General features: G+C 40.7%; 1 protein-coding gene across 2 annotated transcripts in view; it reads right to left on the bottom strand.

Annotated features, from left to right (window-relative positions):
• The window catches only part of exoc5 (exocyst complex component 5), a 79,780-nt gene that overhangs the window by 10,189 nt on the left and 48,304 nt on the right, over positions 1–21,287 (bottom strand). For both annotated transcript variants that reach the window (XM_070879158.1, XM_070879159.1), the window contains 4 exons: positions 15,022–15,104; positions 10,830–11,039; positions 6,227–6,374; positions 4,973–5,081 (listed from right to left, as the gene is read on the bottom strand). In XM_070879158.1, the coding sequence (XP_070735259.1) occupies positions 4,973–5,081; positions 6,227–6,374; positions 10,830–11,039; positions 15,022–15,104 (550 nt within the window). The remainder of the gene's footprint in view (positions 1–4,972; positions 5,082–6,226; positions 6,375–10,829; positions 11,040–15,021; positions 15,105–21,287) is intronic.

The raw sequence follows: 21,287 nt of genomic DNA, 5'->3' as shown, positions 1-21,287 counted from the left end.
GATAAAAGATACAGGCAACTAAAGCCTCATCAGTCTCATTTCAATTCACTATAAAAACATGAAATCAATCATCGGTAAACAGCAGTCAAAATGTTTCCACAAAGTGAAGTTCCTGCCTCACCCTTTCGATTTCTCAGAGGAAGAGACGACTCAAGGAGAATGGGACGGTCCCATGACATGGTTCACCACAACTTCCAAACTAAAGGCTATTAGTTATACTCAAAGCTGTGGGAATTCAGGACAAATCTTGGGAATAACCAAAGAATTGTGTTTCTTTATTTTAAAAATAGTTATGTTGAGATAGGTGGGGGGACTGAATATAGTACCAACAAACAAAAGGAGGCATTCAGATGGTGAAAGAGTGGAGATTAGTAACAAGGAAAGTCTAGAGAAGAGAGCTGGGGCTTTCATCTTGGAAAGGAGGTATTTGAGAGGCGATTTTATAGAGCATGCAAAATAGTCAAGGAAGGCGAAAAGGTAAATCCAGAATATTACTTCAAATTAAATTGTATTGTCCCAGGTGCTAATTAGTAAAAAGAACATTTAGGACTTGTAAGAGAAAAATTTGGCATTAGGGGTACCAGCGGGACAAGGGTTAAAGAAGATAAAGACACAACTTTGAAAGAAAACAAATTGAACGAATTTGAAAGAAAAAGTGTCTTCGATTGTCTGATGATTTTAAATTAACAAATTTATGCAGACACAAGCCCTCCGTGTAAAATACAAAACATAATTTGAAGAAAGGAGATCTGAAAAAAAAAGACATAACGTACTAAATAGGTGCTGAAAAAAAAAAAGGGTGTTTGCGATGGAAAAAGACATAACTTACTAAATACTCGTTGATATCGGCTGTGAAAAAGATATTGGTTTAATTTTTAAAAAAGAATTTGAAGAGGTAAAAGACACTCTCCATTGATAATGATTTTAAATTACGAGAAAGTTTCACTGCAGTTTGAAAGATTTCCAAAATGGACGTTGTTTATCAAGAAAAGTACCCAACAGTCTAAAGAAGCAAAAGGATTTTGAAAATAACGAGGAGAAAAGATCTAAACTATGCGAACTCAGCACAGAAAGAAAAAAAACTGGGAATTAGAAAAGCTTACTGAATTTTAAAATTGGATTTCAGTAAACAAAATAGCTATTAAAAATGTGTGGTCTCGTTTTAAATCAATTAAAAAAAAATCTTTGGCAAGTACTTGAATTAGAAGTTAAGAAAAAATTGGAGTTTAATCTAATGAAAAGACTTTTATTATGACGGCTTTACTAATGATTTCTGCTGTTTTAACGACTCCTAATTTCTAAGCAAGTTTTGAAGGCACAAAGACTTAAAAAATTTTTTTGGATGATTACGCGAAGTCACATAATGACATCAGGCCTTCTTACAAACCTGTAAAGGAGTTAACCCTTTTCATTGACAGCTGTTTTATACTGGACGTGATTAATTTGGATTTCTTAATAGAATAAAAAAGACTCACCTGACAGATCGAGGAAATGGTGGGATAGTCAGAATAAAAATAAAACAGAACTAGCCTATGTAATAATACTCGCCTGATACAAAAGAAAGATACTCAAACAAAACAAATTCAAGAGTTAAAAGCTAAGATAAATAAGCTGGAAGAGATTTTTTTTAAATGGGACCAGACGGATAGTGCAGTGCGCAGCCATAGCACCATCACCTATGGCAATAGAGCCAATGTACCCCACAGTGGGTAAGTGGAGTCCACAAACCCAACCTAACCCTTACCTCCGATTTCACAGTGACCTCGACATGCATGGATAAAAGATGAGTAGACCAGAACCTAACACCTGGTGACGACCAGGATATGTTTAAAATTTGCAGATAAAACACTCACCGAGATGGGACCACAGCAGCTACTTCGACCCTGGAGACTCATATTACTGGGAACCTTAAGGCCCACACAAGCACTGGATAAAACAGATGGACTACGCGAGATATAGCACACGCAGGAAAGACACAACTGCATGAACTATAGGGCTTTGTTTAATTTAACTGCCGAAATATGCATCCCAGCAGCCAAGGACTGGAGCAAGGACAAAACTTATTTTAATGCATGGCTATGTATAGTGTATTAAGTAAGGTTGTAATGCAGCAGGCTGGCGATGCCAAGGGCGCCAGTAGATTCCGAGGACAGGATCAAGTTCATAGGACCAAAAGGGGAAGGGCGCAGAAATCCAACTGGATGGAATTTCAGTTCTAGAAGCTCATGCCTGGGCGGACGAAGTTGCAAAACAAGCAGCCAAATCCACCCCGCAAGAACAGAAGGGTGGGAACAGAACGGAGCAAAAAGTGGGGTGGGACCCCAGGATGTTTAGGAAAACTGGCCAATAGGATAAAATGAACCAAGGAAGGTCTCTGGAATATAAGGTGTATGTCCCGAAGTGTGACACGGTAATAACAGAGAAGCCGGTATTGATCATGCGCAGCGCAAACAAGAAGGAATACAACCTAAAAAGGGGGGTGGATGGAGTGTGGAGGAAAGATGACAATGTAGTGGACCCGGAATAAAGGTCCGGCTGGGACACCAAACACGCCCAAAGGAAGCCTGACCGCTGCCCCGACAACCACCCTGGGAACAACAACTCTTCCCAGCACAACCACGCAAGTCCCCCCATAAGCCCGTCCATAAAGACGGGAGCCACAGGGGGACTAGTAATAAGGGAATCTAAGAAGAGGATGCATTTTGGGATGCGGCAACGGCTACTTACGGTGGCCCTAAACCTCACGGATATCATCCTTCCTAGCTTCTGTGGGAATGAGACTCTAAGTCTGTACTAGAATCTGACTCAGCGAATCCTTGAAGGCCCGGAATCCACAACCATGAGATTCAATATCAGAAAGGGGATAGAACGAGGTCGAACAAAAAGGGATATACTGGAAACGCTGGACACGGGTTACGTTGCGGGCCTTGCAACAGTGAATACTATAGACCTGTATGCAATAGACGACCGGGTCAATACCTTGACGCAAATCTTACGGGGTTTATTGGGAAGGGACATAAATAACCAAGCCCTACAAGCGCGGTTGGGAGATGGCGCGGAAGGGGAACTGTTACAGGTGGCCTATACATTACAGAAGCATGCCAAGACAATAAATTTGATCCACGCAATGGGGAACAACATAAGTAAATGATTACAAGCTGAGATAGGGGCCTGGATATTATTACGTGAAGTACAACATAACTTGGAGCAACTCCAGAATGGGGACATACCAGATTGGATCCCAAACAGCATACTTAACAATTGGACTCTAGATAAAAAAATTAATAACACCTGCGAAGTACAGAGGAATAGTCACGCATGGGTGCCAAAATTCAGATGTATTACTGGGAGGGTGAATATGATCGGATTTGTGTTGTCCATACCACAGTATGATGTAACAAAGGGAGACCCCTTATATCAGATCGATAATATCGGTGAAGTAAGAAACCAAACTCGGTTGCGTGACCACCAGCCTGCCAGACGGTTGATTAAAATTAACAACAGTACCAGAGGCATTGCCATAACCGACTGCTATAAAAATAACCAAGTGATTTTATGTCGAGGTACGCCACGAATGACGAATGATGATTGTGGATTCCACCAGATAAATGGATGTATGCTGAGTATCACTCCTCTTAAACACGATCTTCAGACCATCGCTGCCCCGCGAGGAAATGGAGAGTGGTAAGTGAGCACGGGGGCAGCCAACCACACGATTAAGACCAGGGGAGGAGTCACCCAGTGTCCTCATTAGCCCTAACTTCTGATTCAGACCCAAGGGAGAAATAGACATAAATGGATATCACATACATCCCAAGACAACGGAAATCATCCATGGAACAGTCACAGATACCCCCCGAGAAGGGTACATGGAGGCGGCATGGGAACCGCAAGGCAAATAGATACCGGAATTAAATGAGGAACTATTACATTTGGTGCAAGGAATCCAGAATCAGAGACGACAGTATATCCGGCTGATGGAAGAAGTATACAACCTAGAGAGAGACACTAACGCAATGCTGGCTGATCAGCCCTGGTACTCAAAGCTGTGGGACATTGGACTTAATATTCAAATTCACCCATGGATAAGAATATCTTATGTCCAATTAGAGATCTAGGGAGGTCTTACCAGGGAACAGAGGGGTTTTTGAAATGTATAAAAGTTGTATGATTGTGCTGTTTGGAGAGCATCTCCACTCACAGGCGACTGTGATGAGAGGTTTTCCCGGACGTTCGTAATAAAAGATCGTTATACCTTGCCATTCGTCTCTGTCAGCTAACTTCGAGAACTGCTACGCGGGTTGGGGCGAGTGTCGACCCTCTATATCAGGGGGCCCGCTCGTGGGAGGAGAAGCCTTCCCAATTTCCCCCTACAGACTCATCAGGAAGTCCTTCTTCACACAAAGTAATCAACATACTGGAATGGACTTCCAGATAAGAGTGATGGAGGTGCAACCCCGGAAATCATTTTAGAAACTTGTTGTAATGGGTGGATCATACTTAGAAATTTAGAAATTGCCTAAGATGAAATAAGTCAAAGGCTGCAGAGGTCAAGGATGATGAGGAATAATGGCACCTCCATCACAGTGATCGTCATTTGCGACTTTGGTTAGGGCCATGACAGTGCTGTCTAAGTGACAGAAACTTGGTTGGAGTGACTCAAACATGGAGGTGCAGGGGAAATGGGAGATAACAACATGCTCAAGGATGTTGGAGAAGAAAGGGAAGTTGGCAATGTAATGGTAGTTAGTGAGGGCACAGGGATCAATGCTGTTTTTTTTGATGAGGCAGCAACGATAACGGTTTTGAAAGGCAGCTGGACAATGCCTGAGGAGAGCAATCCACTTGCAATATCAGCTAAAATAGGGGCTAGGAAGGGAAGTTGGCCGGTCACAAATTTAGTGAAAATACAACATTTTACTCATTCACAGAGAAACTTCCATACAATGAACATTCCAATAATGGGAATTACCTGCAAGTCCAATCTCTAGGGCATAGTCAATATGCTCAACACACAAATACTCCACGAGAATAGTAAATATTCGAAAAGCATTCTTTGGTAAATCAGAAGAGTCAGACAGCTATAAATAAAATGATAGAATTAGTAAAAGTGGGTGCTGCTGAATATAATAGTTATATTGGGCTCAAATTTCCCCAACCCCTTTGTCTGGCACCCTCACCCAAGGTGCGCCGTTTTTGTCCACCTCCAAGCGTGCCGAAAATCTTCCTCCCGATTTTGGCCGCTCCCCAGCCTCTCCTCGGTGGTAGCGTAGCGTGGCCCATTGGATTGGGGGCGGAGCCAGGTCCCAGCGCTGAAAACAGTGCCTGGACCTCTGCACATGCGCGCTAGAGTCTGCGCGCATGTGCAGTAGCTCCTGGCAGGCCGAATCTATGAGTGCCACTGCAGGCTGTGTGGGTGGGGCTGAACCGTGTAGCACCTATCCCTGGCCGAATGGGCTCCCTCATCGGCGGCCCGCTGCGTTCCCTAAGGTAGGACTTCTATTTTTTATTTGTTATTTACTGATTGATTGATTATTACTTTGGTCTTGGTGCTTTAGGTGCAGGGTACCTTCTATTTTTTGTTTGTTAATTAATTGCGTATTACTTTTTGTGCTTTGTTTCGTGCTTAGTGCAAATGTACTGTTTTGTTTTGCACTTTAAATGTATTTATGCTTCTTTAATGTTGTTGTGAAGGTGTTTAGTGCTTTGCAAGGTCCCCTTCCCCACCCCTATCTCTGGCTGCCTGCACTGATCTCTTAAGTCACCGCAAGGTTTTTTTGAACATACAAGAGTGTCCACTTACGCTGGCCTAAGTTAGTTTGGAGTAATGTTTAGCTGTCTAAACTTGCTTAAATGCCAAAACAGACACAAGTGGCTGGTTTCGTGCCCCTTTGGAAAAAAAAACTTTAAAAAAAAACATAACTAACTCACTTACACTGGCGCAAATTAAATGGCCAGAAATGCAACTAAAAAGATACTCCAGGAAAATCAAGTTGCTCCAAAAAAACACTCCTGGGGAAATTTGGGCCCATTGAGTTGGCACAAAGAAAAATTTCTCCAGAATAACCTCTTGCAGAAGTTTGCAAAGTGGTAAACTGGAATGCGTCAGCAGTGATACACTACTATTTGTGGCCTACTTGAGGAAAACTATTGCACAGTTCCAATCTCAAAAGTACAATACCTGTACAATGATATAAATGACAAATTAATTTTGTAACATTCTTACCCTATGGCACCTCTCAAAGGCCTGCCTGGTCTCCTGCAAAAGATTGACAACTACCTCCTGTGACAGGAAGGTCTCGCCATGTGTGTCAATACTTGGCCCCAGTGGTAAGTTGGTACGTTGGCGAATTCGCTCTTTTAGATCCTGAATCCTACAAATTGCACAGCCATTATTTCACAAAATGGTCCACAATTTAGGTGCACAAAGATTTACAACTGTACTTATATAAAACTACAAACATGTATAAAAGTATACCATTAGCAAAAGAAAAGTCGCGATTGCATAATGTTAAGTCACCTATCGTTATAACCCACATAATGTTATGGTGGTGACTGTCCCTACTGTGCTTGACATTTTATACTCATTTGAATTTGCATATTGTTATAGCCGTACAGAACTTGTCCTTTTTTAGGGAGTTCAGGACACAAAATTACTGATCCCTGGTCTCTTCTGATTCCCTGCAGGTTTACTGGGTAAAGGCAGCTTGCTGATTAGCCCTCTCTCGGCGTGTAACTTTCATACTATGTTCTCTGCAGCGGTGTAGCTCTCGTGCTCTCTTCCGCGTGTAACCCTTCAATGTTTTAATTGCTTGTACAAATTTTAATGACCACAAAATGATCTGTTTTAATAGTTTGCTCATAATTACTCCATCTTCTTACAAAGGCAGGAAGTTATTTCGGACATTGTTACCCATAGCAGAGCTAATTTTACAATAATGGCATCACTCGGGCAGCCATTAAACAGTTATGCACTTCTACACTCAAGGGCGTTGATGAAGAACTTCTTGAATAGTCCAAGGCAGCTTGCAATAAAAATGTCCCCGAAATTTCGGAACACATTTTACTGGAAAAGTCCCATCAAAATTGCACAAGATATCAGGTTTAGTGATCTCTCTAGTCAACTGGGGATGGATCAAGAAATGAAAGCAATCAGAGAAGTGACTCCTGAACTGACAAATGGTTTTCATCAGCTCTGCTTGCATTACTTCAAATCCGCCAGCCTCGTGATGTGTTTTAACGTTGATGAAACGTGACTTTTCTGGAAGCTTCTACCGGTGGGATTCTCGGCTTTTACGACAGAAAGTGCGTTGCTGGAAAGCACGTGACTCCTCTTCTGGGCGCTCGGTTAGCTAAGATGTTTCAACAATGTTTGACACTTCCCTGGAGGCATCAATTACCACTTCAAATCGGCAATCTTGGGTGACATACAGTTTTTGAGTAGTGTGTTTAATCTCTGGATAGAAAATTTCAAGCTCAGGGTAGGGGCATGTTAATGGATAACTACCGTGTGCATCCTGAAATTCCTGACCTAATGATTGCAGAATCAGTCAGTCTTCCAAAGAATAGCACTTCCAAGCTGCAGCTGATGGATGTTTGTGGCTAGAAAGAGACTAGCTGCTTACGAGGCCATGACTGAACTCTCAAAGTTTGTGGATGTTGTACTTGTGAATGTTGCTAGATGTTAAGATCTTGTGACCCAGAGCAACATTACAAACTACTATTGTCATTTGTGTATGGGCAATAAAGGAGAATTTGGTGGCGTTTGAAGAAATCGAAGCCAACCATTTGGGAGCAATTTCAGCAAACAGAACCAATCCTTACTAATGTTCCTCAGTCTGAATATAATTGCAGTTAATGACTCTGATCACCGAAACTTCGATCAAAGCTTTGAGCCAACCTGAGCCAGAATTAAATTAAATTAGTGAGGATAGAGAGAATTTTGAAAATGATGATCTTCTGACACCAGCAGCCCATCTTAAGATACTCTCTGACATTGAATATTATATGCAGTATTCACCTAGCGACTTATTTGACTCAAAAATATTGACTCGCCTGGCATAAATTGAAGATATAATCACTCATGATTAAATTTCAACGCTAAAACTGCCCAAATTAAACTGTTAAAAAAAATTAGTGAAATTAAAATAAAACAGAATTATTTTTTTAAAATGCTTATCTTGAAATTGTAAATGCCTTCAAAACAGCCTGCAATTTGCTTGCAGGTGTTTATAAGGCCCGTTTTCCTATTGCTATAGCATGTATGACGTTATAATGTTGTCTAGTCTGAAAGTATAAAATTAGGCAGACTTAAATTGTATAATCTATTGCATGGGGAAAAAAATTCAGAAAACAGTTTATTGCGCAGTTTTCAAAAATATACTACTACTTTAATAATGCCAAATAACTGTGTGCTGTTTTAATTGTAGTTCTGACACTAGTGTTTTAAAAGACTAAGTATAATGCCCTGAAATTCCAAGGAGGGCTTCCCACAGGTAAATCCTGAAAAAACAGAAATAAACTGCGTACTTACCTGGAGCTGCTGCACACATTGGAACTTCCGATTCACAACGATGCGCAGCGAGTGCACGTCAGGATGTCCACAGGAGTCACGGGTGCCTGGACACCCAATCCACAGGTAAGTATTTTCTCATTCATAGTAATAAGAGATTCGTAACTTACTATGAACGAGAAAAATCCCAAAAAGCACAAACACTATACAAAACATTTTAAAAAACACCTCACACAATAAACAAATAGAAATTAAAAACGTTACACATTTTTTTAAATTAAAAAAAATTCCCAATTTTTAAAAGAAAGTTAGGGTTAGGGTTTAAAATAAAATTATCTGAGTGGGAAAGGTTTTAACATAAATGTGCTTTTTTAATTTTTATTTTAATCATGTTTTTTCTATGTTTTTGACCTCTTACGCCTGTAAAAATAAGCTATACGCCTGCTTTTTCAAGTGCAAGATTTTAAAGGACATTTGCAGGACAAGATATTCGTAAATATTGGAAATCTTGCCCTGCAAGTGTCCTCGCTCCCGAGATACGGAGGATTTGTCAAGCCAGAAACTTGACAGATCGGAAATGCCGGTTTTCAGCGCATGCGCATTGCGCGCTGAAAACCGCCTTTTCTGATGCCTTCCCGGGTCCGTAGAAACTTCGTATGGACCCGGGATATCGGAATTTCAGGGCCAATATTTACAGAAAGCTTTGATAAGGGGCAGACAATTCTGAAGTCTGGTTAAAACTTAAATGAAGCATTTTGAAACAGAGTTGACAGGTCAGTGTTCAAGTTTGTGGATGAATCATTTATATCGTAAACGGGGTGGTTTTACCAAAGGGCACTAATGCCATTTTTCAATGTAGCTTTGCAGCACTGAAAGTATTAGACAATTGCAAAAAGGAGAATTAACATTTTGCTCCTGAATCAAACACATTGACTTTTCGCCTAAAAGGAAATTACTTTTACATTCATCAGAATTCAAAAAAATTTAATATGGGGAAACAAACTTGGGTGTATACAGTTAATATATACGCACACACTTGAGCAAACTAGGCAACTTTAAAAAAAAAAATCAGCTGCATAGAAATTACAAATTAGTTTCTTCACACTTCACAGTGCTGCATTTGCAAATGCTTTTTCAAAGTACTGTCCCTTAAATTGAATTATGTAATTGTACAGAAATACCAAGCATTACAAAAGGGGCCATATTGATGCTGGAGTGCACCTGCTGTGCTTTCAGGTCATGGTATTTAATTAGATAAATTCATAAACCTGCTTCATGTATAGACAAGCTAAGCTGGTTTCTAGACTCTTCTGTGAAATCCAAATTGGAAGTCAGGCCTGAAGTAAACTCAGTCACCAAAATAATTATTAAATTGGCACTGTATATGGCTACCCATCGAAGATGGGAAACCTTTATTGTATGAATCTTTTTGTTGAATTGTTTGATTGCAATATAAATAACTTGTGTGATAAGTATATTAACAAAGCGCAAAGAGAGAGAAATGTAGATCTTCATAGACTTGCTCCATAAAATGTAACATGTAAAGCTGTACAACTTTTAAGGAAATATTTTACTCTGCTGAACTGACAGTTAACAACTCAAACTACAAAGTCTGTAAAATGAAAATAGTCAATGACGTGGTATTAAATAATTTCTACAATGGGTCACCTTCAGGAAAAAGTGGCGCAAGGCCAGGGAACAGAAATCACTGACCCATTCTTTTGGATTGACCTATTGCCAATTGCTTTCAATAGATGAATATGACCCAGTTTAATCTTCTTCTGAAATTGTGTTTCACACATCAATCAGTCTTTGCTACAGGCTTCATAAACTGATTACACTTGATTTGTTATTGAGGCAGCTTTGAAGAGATCATGTACTACTATATCTTGCTTCAAAAAACTAGATTATTTTGAATTCAATTATGTTGATAAGGTTAGAAAAATTATTTATTACAAACTATAACCTTTAGAATAAAACATTTTAAGAAATGTAGTCTTGAAGTCCCAGTGATTTTGAATACTGTCAGCAAAGATTAGTCAGATCAAGACTTTAATGAGTATTGCCCATCTTATTTCATCTTTAAAATGCAAGTCAAACTATCACCTCATACTTACAACACCCAATTTATGGCAGTGATTTAATTACTGAGCTAAAGTCTTGATGCCATCTCAAAACTGTTAATTTGTTCCCAATCTAAAAGTTAGGGTACCGATCAGCAAGAGACCTGATGTAAAAAAGATGACATTGTCAGAAAATACAAACCACCAAGATTATTTTCTTAAAAATTTGCTTCATTTTCAAGTAATCCACTTACCCTCCAGAGCCATAAGACCTCTTTTGATGATTTTTAGAATCGTAATAACGTTGTAACACCATACTACTCCTACTTTTCAAGTAGCCAGTCTCAATTTCTATATAATTTTCCAGGTATGAAATGAAAATGCCTTTGATCATCTTAGCCAGAAAGGTCTGTTTATCAGTGCCAAGGTCGAACTCTGCTAACTTGCTTGCTAAATTTGTGGTCCTGTATGGTAGAGGCAACACACAAAAATGATTACATTTATTAGCTGTTCCCAAGCCCTTACCAATAGTACTCAACCAACTGCTAGATAGCTTAAAAAAATATCAGACCAAGCTGATTTGACTTTTAAGTTTCCCTTCCATTTGTGAAGTACTTTACCTCAACATGACATGTTCTCCAGGGAGCCCAGTTGAGGTTTAAATGTGTGATTTTGAATACTGCCACACTTGTTTTAATTTAAATCTGTATTCCATCATTCAAGGCATAGCATATTAATGAACTGACATGTTGTGCCACTATGCTACTCTGAATAATCTGTTAAAAACAGAAGTCTTGCAAGAATCTGCTGTTTGGGTTTTGCTCTCTAATGATGCATATTGCAAACCAAGGAAAACTGAAGGAAATTCAGGCAAAAAGTGCAAATACAAAAGCAGTTTACTGGCTTAGTTGACATAAAATATTTAATAATAGCTTGAAGTGTAGCCATCAACCAGAATTGAAGGGGATTAGCAAAGTACTCATACTGTGTAACTGCAGTACAAGTACTGACATTAAAATAATCTCCCAAGCAGAGGAGATTGTTGCTAGAGGTATGTCACAATATATTTACAGATGAGGAAGGCTAGTCACCTTGGGTTCATCCATCCAGAAAGACCCTCATGTCCCTCATTGCAGCATCCAATTATTTCTTAAGTGAATCCAAGGTGTTTACCTTCACTTCTCTATCTGGAAGTCCATTGCATAATGATCACTGTGAGTCAAGAAAATCTTTGATATCAATCCTCAATTTTTTTTATAAACTCGTTTGAACTACTGACCCCTTTTTTTATGCTTGCAATTTAGTTTGAATTAACTTTCCAGATTTACTTTGCCGATACCATTTATTAGCATTCTATTCTATTAGCATTCTAGCTTACTGGTGGGGGAGACGAGAACTAGAGGGCATGATTTTAGAATAACGGGCCGCCCATTTAGAACTGAGATGGAGAAATTTGTTCTCTGAAGGTTGTGAATCTGTGGAATTCGCTGCCTCAGAGAGCTGTGGAAGCTGGGACATTAAATAAATTTAAGACCGAAATAGACAGTTTCTTGAGCGATGGGGTGGCGGGGGGAGAAATGAGGGGTCATGGGGAGTGGGCGGGAAAATGGAGCTGAGTCCATGATCAGATCAGCCATGATCTTATTGAGTGGCGGAGGGGCCTTATGGCCTGCTCCTATTTCTTATGTTCTTATATCTAATATATAAATATATCTAAAATATATATATGTATTGCCTCCTTTCAAAGCTGAAAAGCTTAAGTTTCTCCAGCCTTTCCTCATAATTTAGATTTCCAACACTACTGATCAGTCTCATGGGTCTTCTCTGCACTGCCTCCAGTGCCTGAATGTCTCCCGTGTTTTAATAAACAGAACTGCATACAGCACTGAAGGTGAGGTGACATCAGGGAACAATACAGTTTAAATTGGAATTTGTTGGGCATGTATTGAACTACTTTGGCCATATTCTATTGGCTTTGCTGATTGATGCTCTGTATTGGAAAAACATGTTGAGCGTCAAGTTTACTATGATTGAGTTTCTTTCCACTTCATGTTTGGCCATTTCAGTACCTTTCATATGCTGCCCATTTTTTCCTTCCAATGTACACTTAGCTGTATAAAGTTTTTTCTGCCACTGTTCTGCCCCCTTGTATATAATGTGCAACTTATTGTAATTTGCGAGTTGCCTCCTCTGAATGCTTTGACTCTCCTAGTTTAAGAACATCTGAAAATGTAAGCAACGCATCTCAAATTTCTGAATCCAAGTCACTAACATAAATAAGAAACAGCAATGATCCCAATGATACCCCTCATTCCCCCCCACTGACCTTCCAACCCCCCATCCTGATAAGTCCCCTAACTACCACCCATTATTTTCCACCCTTCAGCCCATTTCTTATCAGGATTTTCCCTGAATCCCCACAGCTTTTACTTTAATGATTATCCTTCTTTGTAGAACTTTGTCAAATGCCTTTTGGAAGTCTCAGTACACTATGCTGTAGCACTTTCCACAGTCCACTTGGGATGTCATTTGATTAAACAGGAATCCATGTCGACTGGTGTTTAGTAGATTATATGGATAATCCTCAAATTTACTCCTGATAATCAATTTTATTATTTTACACAGGATTAAAGTGACATTGTAAGTCTGTAGTTGCCGATTTCATTTTTTGTCACCCTTTTTGTAATAGGGCATCACATTAGCTAGTTTCCAATCTACTGGTACTTCTCCAGTGTGTAATGACTCATGAATGATCACCAGTGGTTCACAAATGTCCTCCCGACTCTCTCAATACTCTGCGATAAGTACCATGTATCCCATGACATGTTAAGTCCAGGACTAATGACAAATGATACTGAATTCAGGACATCTTTTCATTTTCTGGTTCCATATCTGCAAAATCCGATTCCATAAATTGGGTCTGTAACACTGGGCTGCAAAAAGTTTCATTGGATATGTGTTATTCACTACAGTGATGCTATAAATTGAAGTCATTTCTCAATGCATTCTGAGGTGCGTAATTAAAGACCCAAAACCGGGTTAACATGTGCTCTAATCAGGCCACTCTTGAGTTTTCTTTGTTTCAGTGTTGCAAATGTTCAGTGGTTTTGCTACTTTTGAGGAACTGGATTTCAGAGGTATGTATTTGTTACATACGAGAGACTGAATTTCAGAGCTGAAGCGAAGTACAAGAAACAAAGAATATAAAATCAAGCATACCAAGAAAGAAGCAATGTATGGCCCATTGGGAGCTTCAATTGGAAATTAAGGTCGCAATCACAACTCACTGCACTGAGTAGAGTATGGGATGCAGTCCCAATTTACCATTTTGCCCTTCTTTCTTATTCTTGAATTTCCTTTTTTGAGGCTTTAAAATAATTTCCCCTTCTCCTCCTCCCAGCCACCACAACACCCCCACATTTCTATCTACACCCTGTTGATCTGTTTTTAACTGGCAGAGCCTTATTTCCACCACACTTATGTGGGGATTTTATATTGATGGAAGTCAGTCTTTTAACCTTTCAGATAATCCTCTTTTTCATGTTGTGCATTTTTGGTACTGTCAGCACTTTTGACCCCAGTTACAAAGTCAATGGGTACTGTAACTGCATCGATTGACTCAAATCAACAATGCCCAAAGTCAGTATTTTTTTTAAATTTAAGGATCTTTCAGTCAGTGTTAACCAATTTAGAGCAGTCTTCCCAGAAGCAAAATGTCTCAATCAAATCACTTTGTTGGGTAGTTACTGAGCACAGAGAACTGGTTACAGGGTTATTTTCTGAAGGGGGGGGGGGGGAAAGAGAATTAATTTCCAAAAACACAGGACAGACAATAAGTTATTTATTTTCTTGCAATATAAATCAAGAAATATTGATTGGTCCAATTAAATTTGATTGACAAATTATCACTGACAAAAACAGATGAACTAAATGTTATCCACACATTTTTTGAGCTATTAAAATACAACAAAAATGGTATGACACACATTACATTTTGAAAAATATTTAATTATCATACTGGTCAATTTAGTTTTCAGAAACTACATTTTACTATAGAATACTGTATTAAAGAAAATTGCAAAAGTATCACTGCATTGATGGAAAAGCTCATTGATCTCAACAGATGCAGTATATCAATCATGTCACTGGCAAAATTGCATTTTAAGTCAAAATGAGGCAAAGTTAACTTTCAAGAATACTTGTTACTTTCTTATCCCAAAGAAATACAGATCTTTACATATATAAGGATTAGTATCTCACCTCCTTACCCCACCCGCACATACGAATTGTAACATGCATCATGGGAAGCAATATCTTAATTTGTTTAAGACAATGATTGACATTTTTCTTGATAAATGGTCCATACATGCTATTTAAGGCACAATACTTGAAACAGAAGTACGAGTTTCTTAAATTTAAAAGTACAATACTATGGCAACATCTTACCTTGTGTATAGATCATACAGGTTCTTTAAATATTGTTCTGCATCAGACCTTTTACATTCTTCTAATCGATCTCGGATAAAACTCTAAACAGATATGAAAAGGACAATCGCTTTCAATTCTGCAGAATTTCTGAATACATGGGCCCGAATTTAGTGGACATACTGCATACCACCCACATACCGCCCAAAATCGCGAAATTGATTGAAAAATATCAACATACCACTCAGCGGGAAATTCATCAGCGACATACTGCCGGGCGGTATGCATACTACCGACACGCTGCCCAAAATTGCCAAATTGATGACTTACCACCGACATATCACCGACCCTGCAGACCACCCTGCAAAAGGTGGTTTTAAGGCAATCTTCAGTCGGCAGTATGCATCTTCACCTATGAAAACGTTTTTATTTGTCACCCCCCCTCCCCCAGCCCCCCCAAAGAAGCAATCTCTCCCAATCTCCACCCGCCCTGCGTCACTTACCTACATTATTGCTCTCAGGCCGGCAGTCTCTGTCGATTCTGGTCTGTGCCTCTCGGGGGGGGCGGAGCTTCGCAGCAGCACGTGCATAAACAGAAAAGGACTCACCGCTCGTACGCCACCGGCTGCACTCCGCTCCGCCCGTTGCACCCTGCCCCGCCCGCCGCCGAGAAAAAAAACTGAAAATCACGCACACTTCGCCCCAGCGGTATGAAATAACATACCATTGACATACTGCCGAGAAATGGGTGAATGACCAACTTCAGCCCCATAATCTACTACCAATTAAAGCGACATTAATGTGACAGCAGCGCACAGCTCAATAACACCAGTGAAAGGACACAGCAGATAAACATCTCTGCGAGAAAAAAAATTGAAGTGCAATTACAAACACTATTGTAATGATAAAAATTGTGATGTTTGAATTTACATTTGAGAAGCAAATTAGTTAAAAACTGTACCAACTGATAGCACCGATGCGCACAAAGGAAGTCAGAAAAACCAAAGGTTGGCAACAAGTCACAAATGAGAACTGGTTTGAATGCCAACAAGATCGCAACTAAATTACTGCTGAACTGCCAGATGTTTATTGCTGTTACTGTAGTATAAAGTTTAATAAAGACATGGAAGCTGAAGGTATACGGAGTGACAAAAATGGGACTAAAGTTCTTTCAGTCGGCTGTCATTGAATGTTTTATCCAAACTAAGCTATGTGACAAACAACAACTTGAATTTATAAAGCATCTTTAACAGTAAAATATCTCAAGGCACTTCACAGGAGCATTATCAAATAAAATCTGACACCAAGGCACATAAGGAGATATTCGAACAGGTGACCAAAAGCTTGGTCAAAAGAGATGGGTTTTAAGGACTGCCTTAAGTAAACACATCTGGTTCCATTTTTAACTATTTAATCACAGCCAGAGAATTACCTGCAACGACTTATTATCCTGCTCCCAGTTACCTCTGGTGTCCCCCATGAATCTATCCTTGGCCCCCCTCCCTATTTCTCATCTCCATGCAGCCCCTTGGCGACATCATCCGAAAACATAGCATCAGTTTCCACATGTATGCTGACGACACCCAAATCTACCTCACCACCACTTCTCTCGACCCCTTGATGGTCTCTAAATTGTCAGACTGCTTGTCCAACATCCAGTTCTGGATGAGCAGAAATTTTCTCCAATTAAATATTGGGAAGACCGAAGCCATTATTTTCAGTCACCGCCACAAACTCTGTTCCCTAGCCACTGACTCCATCCCTCTCCATCTGTCCGAGGCTGAACCACACTGTTTGCAACCTTGTTCTCATATTTAACCCCGAAATGAGCTTCCGAAAAATACACTCCTTAAAAACCTACCTTTTTGACCAAGCTTTTGGTCACCTTTCCTAAAATCTCCTTACGTGGCTCAGTGTCAAATTTTATTTGATAACGCACCTTGCTGAATAAATACAAGTTGTTGTGTGAGAATGATATTAGTTGTAAATATTGCATTAATAAAAAGTAAATACATGGATAATATTTGATAATTGAAATATTAACGTTAGAAAATCCCTGAAGACTTTGCCCCAAGGATGTATTGGGCATACTGTCAATTTATCCTAATTAGCTATGCCATAATGTACATTGATAAAAAAATTAAATGTGCTTGGCACTTCAAATTTACATTTCAGGTGGCTGGTGTTATAGATTTTTATTTAGTTTTCAGGAACCTTTCGATGTTGGAGTACATAGAACGTCTGTCATAGAGGACACCAGGTGGAGGTTCCAAAGGATGAGCAGAAGCTTTTAATCCAAAAAGGTGCTGAATTGTAATGAAAGCTTTTAGTCCATATTTGTAAACTGTTGCAGGAATGATATACATCTTTTGTGTGATATAGTTTAAAAAAAAAACAGAAGTCTATATGTTATGAGTAACGTTCTAATTTCTCCTTATATGGCTCAGTATCAAAATAGTCCTGTGAAGTGCCTTGGAACGTTTTACTACATTAAAGCCGCTATATAAATACAAGTTGTTGTTGTTGTTGTTTAGGTAGAAATGCAGAAGGGCTTAGGGAGGAAATTCCAGAGCTTAGGACATAGGCAGCTGAAGGCATGGCTGCCAACGGTGATGCGATTTCAATCAAGGATGCACATGAGAACAGAATTGTAAGAGTGTAAAGATCCTGGAGAGCTGGAGGAGGTTACAGACATGGGGCTCAATTTTCCTCTTTGCCGATTTTTAACATCCAGGAGGATTAACGGCCAATTTTTTTGTGCCCGATTCAACCGGGAAAAAAAAGTTGGAACTTTCACCAAAGTAAAATTTCATTTTGGTGCTGTGGTACCCGAAGTTAAATCTGGGGGTGGAGCTTCACGTCTGCGCCAAAAGCTGAGGTTGCCAGAGTAACGAGACACACACTGAGGGAGGTTGCTAGGGTAACGACAGACACACTGAGGGCTGAAGCTCCACCTACCTGCAAGTTGAAGTTCCACGGCCAGGGCTTGCTGCACCAAGGGAGCAGGGGAGGGGAGGGGAGGGGGGGGAATTGCAGCAAGATCAGGAGAGGTGGAAGGTGGGGCCATTCGGCCTAGGATTGAAGCAGGGGGGCCATTCGGGCCAAGATTGAAGCAGCAGAGGTGGCCAATTGGCCCGGGATTGAAGCGGGTCTGGGAGGGGGTGGCCATTTGGCCCGGGGTTGCAGCGCCGGGGAAGGGGGGGGGGGGGGGGTGTGTGCATTCAGCACGGGGTTGCAGCTGAGGGGGCAATCGGCTCGAGATTGCAACGGGGGCGGGAACAAGGTCCTTTCGACCCAGGATTGCAGCAGGGCCGGGAGCCGGGGCCAAACACCAGAACAAGTAAGTAATCTTTAGTGTAAAGAGATGCAAGGAACGTACAAAACATGATTATGAACTGTCTTTATGAACAAGAATAAAACTGCAAAGAAACAGCTCTGATACAGACCAGACCTGAGTGCCGATTTCCTTAACTTAACATAGGATTTTTCTGATCGGTACTTAAGACCACTCTGCGCCGTCGTTTAAAAAAAAAGTGTTGGGGAAAATCACTTAATTGGACAAAAACGGTGCGGAAATCAGTTTTCACCCAGACCTGCGGCAAAAAAATCTGGTGTACAAAAAATCCGGCACTGACAGTTGCCGCCAGCGTACAAACTTTGAGAAAAGTTGCGAAATCAAGATTGCTCAAAAGAAAATCAGCAGACGCCAAAAAAACGGTGCCTATTGGTGGCGCAAATTGAGCCCATAGGGAGGGGGCGAGGCAGTGGAAGGTTTTGAAAACAAGTATGAGAATTATAACTGAGGCTTTACTGGACAGGGAGTTAATTTAAGTCACCGAGTAACATGGCTGGTGGGTGAACTGGACTCGGTGTAAGTTAGGATATAGGCAGCAGAGTTTTGGAAGAGCTCAAGTTTATGTTGGGTGGAAGATGGGAGACCGGCCAAGAGAGCATTGGAAGAGTCAAGTCCAGAGGTAACAATGGTACAGATGAAGGTTTCAGTAGCAACAACTTGTATTTATATAGCGCCTTTAACATAGTAAAACTTCCCAAGATGCTTCACAGGAGTATTATAAGATGAAAAATTTGACACCGAGCCACATAAGGAGAAATCAGGGCAGATGACCAAAAGCTTCCACTAACCACCTTAAAACTATGTCCCCTCGTAACTGACCCTCCACCAAGGGAAATAGGCCCTTGCTTTCCACTATATCCACATCCCTCAAAATTTTATACACTTCAATGAGGTCTCCTCTCAGCCTCCTCTGCTCCAAGGAGAACAAACCCAGCCTATCCAATCTGTCCTTATAGCTAAGATTTTCCATTCCAGGCAGCATCCCAGTAAATCTCCTCTGCACCCTCTCTAGTGCAATAAAACATAGAAACTTAGAAATCTACAGCGCAGAAGGAGGCCATTTCGGTCCATCGTGTCCGCGCTGGCTGACAAAGAGCCACACGACCCTCGGACAGCAGCCTGAAGGTTACATATAAACCTATGAACAATGGCGGAAAAGTAAATAGAATCCGGCCCAACCAGTCCGCCCCACATAACTGCAACATTCTACACTCCACCCCAATCGGAGTCATGTGATCTCCTGGGAGACAAAAAAAGATTAAAAACCCAGGCCAATTGGGGAGAAAAAAATCTGGGAAAATTCCTCTCTGACCCATCCAGGCGATCAAAACTAGTCCATGAGATTACCCTGGCCATATTCAATTCCCTGCAGTACTTACCATCGTATCTGCGTCAGCCAACAAGAGATTATCCAGTCTAATCCCACTTTCCAGCTCTAGGTCCATAACCCTGCAGGTTACGGCACTTCAAAAGTGTACATCCAAGCTCTTTAAATGTGGTGGGGGTTTCTGCCTGCACCACCCTTCCAGGCAGTGAGTTCCAGACCCCCACAACCCTCTGCGTGAAGAAGCCTCCCCTCAAAACCTTCCACTAACCACCTTAAAACTATGTCCCCTCGTAATTCACCCTCCACCAAGGGAAATAGGCCCTTGCGTTCCAAGGAGAACAAACCCAGCCTATCCAATCTGTCCTTATAGCTAAGATTTTCCATTCCAGGCAGCATCCCAGTAAATCTCCTCTGCACCCTCTCTAATGCAATCACGTCCTTCCTATAATAAGGCAGCCAGAACTGCACGCAATACTCCAGCTGTAGCCTAACCAGAGTATTATACAATTTAAGCATAATCTTGTATTCTAGGCCTCGGCCAATAAAGGCAAGCATTTTATATGCCTTCTTAACCAGCTTATCCACCTGGCCTGCTATTTTCAGGGATCTGTGGACAAGCACTCCAAGGTCCCTTTGTTCATCTACACTTTTAAGTGGCCTACCGTTTAATGTATACCCTTTCCTTATTAGTCCTCCCCAAGTGCATTACTTCACACTTATCCAAATTAAATTACATTTGCCACTGTTCTGTCCACCTGACCAGTAGATTGATATCCTCCTGCAGTCCATGACTTTCCTCTTCATTATCAACCACAGAGCCAATTTTAGTGTCATCTGAAAACTTCTTAATCATACTCCCTATATTCAAATCTTGATCATTGATATATACCACAAAAAGCAAGGGACCCAGTACTGAGCCCTGTGGAACACCACTGGAAATATCCTTCCAGTCACAAAAACACCCAACCATTACCATTTGCTTCCTACCTCTAAGCCAATTTTGGATCCAACTTGCCACTTTGCCCTGGATCCCATGGGCTTTAACCTTCGTGACCAGTCTACCATGTGGGACCTTATGAAAAGCTTTGCTAAAGTCCATATACACTATATTGTACGCACTACCCTCATCGACCCTCCTGGTTACCTCCTCAAAAAATTCAATCAGGTTAGTTAAACACGATCTTCCCTTAACAAATCTGTGCTGACTGTCCCTAATTAATCCTTGCCTTTCTAAATGTAGATTTATCCTGTCGGTCAAGATTTTTTCTAATAATTTTCCCACCAGAGGTTAGGCGGACAGGCCTGTAATTACTCGGTCTATCCCTTTCTTCCTTCTTAAACAAGAGTACTACATTAACAGTCCTCCAGCACCATGCCTGAATCCAAAGAGAACTGGAAGATGATGGTCAAGGCCTCTGCTAGTTCCTCTTTTACTTCGCTCAACAGCCCAGGATGCATTTCATCTGGGCCTGGGGACTTATCTACTAAACCCCTTAATATCTCCTCTCTCACTCTGTTTATTTCATCCAGAATTTCATACTCCTCCGCAATAACAATATCTGCATTGCCCCTTTCCTTTGTGAAAACACACAAAGTATTCATTAG

The sequence above is a fragment of the Pristiophorus japonicus genome, chromosome 4 (assembly GCF_044704955.1).
Source record: "Pristiophorus japonicus isolate sPriJap1 chromosome 4, sPriJap1.hap1, whole genome shotgun sequence".
NCBI lineage: Eukaryota > Metazoa > Chordata > Chondrichthyes > Pristiophoridae > Pristiophorus > Pristiophorus japonicus.
This window is presented reverse-complemented; position numbering and strand designations above follow the sequence as displayed.